The 5642-nt window shown below is 60.0% G+C and overlaps 1 protein-coding gene across 1 annotated transcript in view; it reads left to right on the plus strand.

The window, feature by feature from the left end:
* The window catches only part of AQP5 (aquaporin 5), a 3804-nt gene extending 1249 nt beyond the window's left edge, over nt 1-2555 (plus strand). The window contains exons 2-4 of the mRNA XM_008062269.1: nt 492-656; nt 1050-1133; nt 1848-2555. Coding sequence (XP_008060460.1) covers nt 492-656; nt 1050-1133; nt 1848-2033 — 435 coding nt within the window. The 3' untranslated portion in view covers nt 2034-2555. The remainder of the gene's footprint in view (nt 1-491; nt 657-1049; nt 1134-1847) is intronic.
* The last annotated feature ends 3087 nt before the right edge of the window (nt 2556-5642 follow it).

Here is a 5642-nt window from a genome sequence, read left to right on the forward strand (position 1 = left end):
GGTTCAGCACCCCCCCCATGCAAACTGGGTTCATTAATCAAACACAGAGAAGGATTTTCTCGGCCATTGTCAAGCCGTGAGTCAGCCGCACTGGAGAGACGGGTTTGAGGTTGGCACTGGCATCGGGTCAGGCACGGGCAGGAGGCCGGGGTGGGGGGTGCGGTAGGCAAACTGGGCAGCTGCCCGCAGGAGGGAGGGCAAATGCCAGCTCTGGGGGTTGGGGACTGGGCAGAACCGTTGACAGCACCGTGTCCAGGAAGAGCTCCCCTGATAACTCTGCCCTCTGGACGTGGGCCTGTGAGTCAAGCTTGTGCAAACTGTGAACTACTTAGTCTCATGGACAAATGGCTTCTTTGAGGCGACGTGCACAGGGCTTGGTGTCCAGGCGCCAAGGTGCTCTAGGTGTCCCTGGAGGCCGAAACCCCACTCCCCAAGCCCCCGGCCACAGAGCCAGAAGGCGGCGGGGGTCCTAACTCACCCTCCCCTTACAGCTCAACAACAACACGACTCCGGGCCAGGCCATGGCAGTGGAGCTGATTCTCACCTTCCAGCTGGCGCTCTGCGTCTTCGCCTCCACCGACTCCCGCCGCACCAGCCCCGTGGGCTCCCCGGCCCTGTCCATTGGCCTGTCCGTCACGCTGGGCCACCTTGTGGGGGTGAGCAGTGCTGATGCTCGGTGGGGCCGGAGCTGGGGAGACACTCCGGGCAAGGGATGCAGCCCCAGAGCAGGGTCTCCCTCAGGCCGATGAGTCCGGCAGAGTTGAAGGCCTGAATTTGGGGTCCCAGACTTGGCCCCCCCAAAAGCGTCCCTTGGCTGAGGAAGGATGGGTCGGTGGGAGGTGGGGTCGGGGCAGGACGAAGAAGTGAGGAGGCAGAGTTAGGGGTGTGTGGGGAACTGGGCAGTGGGGATCATGGACGGGGAGGTCGCCAGCCTAGGAACTGGGAGATCTGAGTGTGAGACCTGGCCGGCCTGGCCTGCTGTGCAACCTCAGGAGGGTTCAGGCTGTGTGGGGGAAGTTGCCCTCCTCACCGCTGCTCTTTCTACCCAGATCTACTTCACCGGTTGCTCCATGAACCCTGCCCGCTCCTTCGGCCCCGCAGTGGTCATGAATCGGTTCAGCCCTGCACACTGGGTGAGTCTGGCTTCCCTGACTGTGAGGGCCTGGAGCTTGGCAGTGGCGGCTGAGAGGTGACGGTGACCGAACTTCCTGGGTGCTGCCAGCCCAGAGCTTGGGGATGGTGGCTGGAGAGAGCGGGGGACACAGTGGGGGATGGAATTTGGCCAGAAGAAGGGCTGGGGTGGGTTTATAGGGTCTGAGCCCTTGGGGACAGGGAGTATGAGTGTCTGTCCCCCTTGGGAAAAGGGATCTGTACTTTTCCAGAGGCACAGAGGGATCTGTGTTGATCTCCTCTCCGCTGAGGATGTTGTGCCTTCTCTCTGGGCATCTGTGTGTCGGTCCTCTCTGCTTTAACCTGTCCCTGTGGAAGGGATTTGCAGAACTGTCTTGTGGATCTGTCCCACTGTACAGTCCGTCATCTCCTTTGAGAGCTCATGGTCACTCTCCCCAGGGTCTGTTTCTGTCCCTATGTAGACGGGAGAGGGGCTCTGTGCCTCTGTCCCTCTGGGGGTCTCTCTGCCTCCTTTGAGGGTCTGGGTGTCTGTGGTCCGTGTCTCTGTCCCTAGAGAGTGGGGTGTCAGTACATCTGTCCCTGAGGTAGGAGGGTCTTCCCTTCTGGAGGTCTGAATGTCTGTGGGTCCATCTCCTCTCCGTGGGTCTGTCCTCTGGCAGGGGGCTGTCTCTCAGGCCTAGAGCTCAGCCCCCTGACCCCTGCCCTGTCTCCACCAGGTCTTCTGGGTGGGGCCCATCGTGGGGGCGGTCCTGGCTGCCATCCTCTACTTCTACCTGCTCTTCCCGCACTCCCTGAGCCTGAGCGAGCGTGTGGCCATCATCAAGGGCACGTATGAGCCCGACGAGGACTGGGAGGAGCAGCGGGAGGAGCGGAAGAAGACCATGGAGCTGACCGCCCGCTGACCAGGGTCAGGCAGAGGCCAGGCCCTCAGCCCCTGAGCAATGGGGAAGAAAGGAAAGAAAGATGACAGCAGAGCTTCCTCCCCACAGCTGGGCCTCTTGCCGGGGAGGAGGTGTGGGTCCGCTGGCTGTGCATCTAGAGACGGGAGCAGGTCCTGTGATGGGACTCGCAGGGTGGGGCCGGGGGCTGGGGGCTGGTGGGGAGGGGGCATCTCTGGGGCAGGGCAGACTGCTGCCGCCAGGTCAGACCTCAGAGATCATGAAGGCAGAGCCAAGCTCCTAGGCTGCCCAGGGCTGGCCAGAAGTGGGTGGCCGGTAGTATGCGTCTCTCGCCCTCCCCAGCCCCTCCTTGGGAGCCGGGGGCATCCCAGCCCCTAGGCGGGCAGGCGGACCCTCCCCAGAGCTCTTTAGGAGGGAGACAGCCTAGCTCATTGAATGCCGCCTTATTTATTTCTGGCCCAGGATGCATGGAGTGGGGCTGCTGGTGTTTGGAGTGGGGCTTCCCAATAAACCACTGGTATTCACGTTCCGCCTCCGACTCTGTTCAGAAGCCTCTCCTTGGGACACTCTGGCCCAGCCCCCCTCCCTTTTGTCACCCCCGCCACGATCTCCACAGGCCACAAGGGGACTCCAGGACGAGTATCCTCTGTGGAAAGAGAGGCTGAGGCCACAGGAGGCCCAGAGAATCAGAGAGATGGACCGGGAGAGGCAAGGAGAGATGGGGAGAGAGGAGATCACATAGAGAACTAGCAGGCAGGAAGGAGGGGCCGGTGGGAGCCCAGAAGGAGGGGTCCTCCCTAAGTCACTTGCCCCTGCGTCTCCCCCTTTGGCTATGTCAAGTCCCTGCCACTCGAGGAGGGCTTGACTGGCACTTGAAGGCAGTGCCAGGGTGTGTCAGGCAGGGTAGAGGAGGAGTGAGCCAACTGCAGCCCCTCGAGATGCCAAGGGAGTGACCAGCCAGGCTCTGTCACAGCCCTGGGTTCCTTCTTCTGCACCTTGGCCTTTCAAAAAGGTGGCCTGTTGGAAGCCTGTTCTTAGAGGGAGCAGTCCCTCATGCCCCCCCACAGAAGCCACACATGGCCCGGCACTTTTCTGGGTCTTCTTTCTCCTGTCTCTGTCATCAGTGTCCCCACCATCAGTGTCCCATCTGGCCTGTAGCTCTGCTCTTGCCTGCTCTTGTCCCATTGCCACTGACACTTCTTAGGAAGCCTTAAACTCTGAGACACCATCACTTCATCTATAAAATGGCGGTTAAAAAATGACTTCCAGTTGGGCCCAGTATCTCACACCTGTAATCCCAGCACTTTGGGAGGCCAACATGGGAAGATCAAAAAAAAAAACCCAGCCGGGCTCGGTGGCTCAGCCTGTAATCCTGCGCTTTGGGAGGCTGAGGTGAGCGAATTACCTGAGCCCGCGGGTTCAAGACCCGCCTGGGCAATTTGGCGAGATCTCATCTCTACAACAAATCAAAAAATTAGCCGGGCGTGGTAGCATGTGCCTTTAGTTCCAGTTACTTGGAAGGTTGAGGCGGAAGGATCACCGGAGCCCAGCAGGTGGAGGCTGCAGTGGCTGGGAGCTTGCCACTGCACTCCAGTCTGGGCGACAGAGTGAGACTCCAACCCCCCCCCCAAAAAAACCAAACAAATCAGCTAGGTGTGGTGGTGAGGGCCTGTAACCAAGGTGAAAAGATTCCTGAGCCCAGGAGGTCAAGACTTCAGTGAGCCATGACTGCCACTGCACTCCAGCCTGGGGGGCAGAGTGAGACTCTGTCTCAAAAAAAAAAAAAAATGCTTGTCTCACAGGATGGTTGTGGAAATTGGGTGAGATAAGAGCGTGAGATGCTTTTGTTTTAGGGAGGAAAGGGGCGGACGTCATGCAAATGAGCAGCTGGTCACACAGCCCAGGTCACAGCTGAGAGGTCCAGCCCGCAGTCGGGTGACCCACGTTCAACTCATGCTGTGCAACTCTGGGCAACACAAGCTCTCTGACCTCATCTGTAGAACAGAGATACTTGTACCTACCTCGCAGGTTGTCGTGAGGAGAAAACGAGACCATGAATAGAAGTCAGAGCTTGTGCCAACAGGCCAGGCACCACTGGGTGAGGGTATGTACCTTTCTCTGACAGGGCCGGGTGAAGAGAAACCAGCACATCCCCACGCCTGTCTGGGGCCCCACACCCCGCCCCCCTGGGAGTGTCCCAACCCGAGCTCCTGTCCTCAAGTCTGGGAACCTCTCCCCGTGGCCTTCAGTTTTGCCTCTGAAGAAGAGGGGCCAGCAGGGCCTGGAGATGGACTGGGAGGGGGGAGGGGAAGTTGAAGACCCTGGCTGGCGAAAGACAGTCCCAGACTTACAGAGTCAGAGTCGGGCATCAGTACATGGGAGCTGCCATGAGGCTGCCTCCCCTAGCCCACCTCAGAGGCTGACAGTGAGAACCACACGACAGTGTGTGCGAGAGCCCCAAGGGCCCCAGTGGAGACATGGTTCTTCCCTCCCCGGCATGCCACTTCCCCCAACCTGCCCCAGGCCAGGGGCAGCCTGGCTGCAAATGCCAGTTCTGACCAGCAGGGGGGGACCTCGTCCACCGAATCCACAACCCCGGTACATCCTCGTCCACATGCCCTGGGTTTGGGCTGTAGGGATGGGGCTGGGGTAGGGATGAGGATGGACTGGGGTGGAGGACAAAGGGAGTCCCTCAGACTTAGGTCCCCGAGGGCCACAAAAGAGCAGCCTACCTACTCCCAGTCCACCCTCTTTCCGCTTTCCAGGGGAGCTGCAGAAGAGGGGGCAGCCCTTCCTGCCTCAGTCTCCTAAATACTCAGGCATAGGCACAGCGACGACTGGGAGGCTGGCCTCTCCCTCCAGCCCTGCAGTTTATGTTCCTTTCTCTGACAGGGGCACCAAGGGGGGAGCGTGGCAGGGTGAATAGTGGACCTCTAGGAGACAGACCCTTTGGGGTGGGTGGAACATCAAGTCAGAGAGAGTTACAGGCCTTGAGTGTCCCGCAGGTGACATCCTCCCTGGCTGTCTGGGCAATCGTCCAACGTGGGCCCGGGGCTGACAAGTTGCAGCGGCTGGGCTGTGTGGCCAGCAGGGGGCGTTGCGCCCCTTGTGTCTGATCTTCCACGGTCTGCCCAGTCTGTGGGCTCACAAAGGCCTGTGCACACACAAGCACACACATACTAGCCCCACACGTCTCGGGGGCTCAAAGTCACACACGGAGCGATCTTCAGTCGTACCCCAGGGGCTGTGTCTTCTCGGTGTGTGGGTTCCCACCCTGCAGTGTGCAGAGCCACATCAACCCTCCCCACCGTGCACTCTCGGGACCTCTCGGGCCTAGATCCAGAGTATCCTCAGAGGGATGCACGTATGCGCTCATACCAAGCACACACACACCAGGCACCTCTCCGACCCTCTGCTCGACTTGAAGACAGGACTGAAGAAAAGCTTCATTCTCCTATAGGAGGCTCCCCCCTTCTTCTCTCCAGGGGCACCCGTTTCCACCAGGTGGAAGCTGGACATGGTGACATGATGGAGAGATAGAAGTAGAGGGGAGTGCCGGGCTCGGTGGCTCAGCCTGTAATCCTGCGCCTTTGGGAGGCTGAGGTGAGTGGA

The sequence above is a fragment of the Carlito syrichta genome, unplaced genomic scaffold, assembly GCF_000164805.1.
Source record: "Carlito syrichta isolate Samal-C Ts95f unplaced genomic scaffold, Tarsius_syrichta-2.0.1 Scaffold305684, whole genome shotgun sequence".
Classification (NCBI taxonomy): domain Eukaryota; kingdom Metazoa; phylum Chordata; class Mammalia; order Primates; family Tarsiidae; genus Carlito; species Carlito syrichta.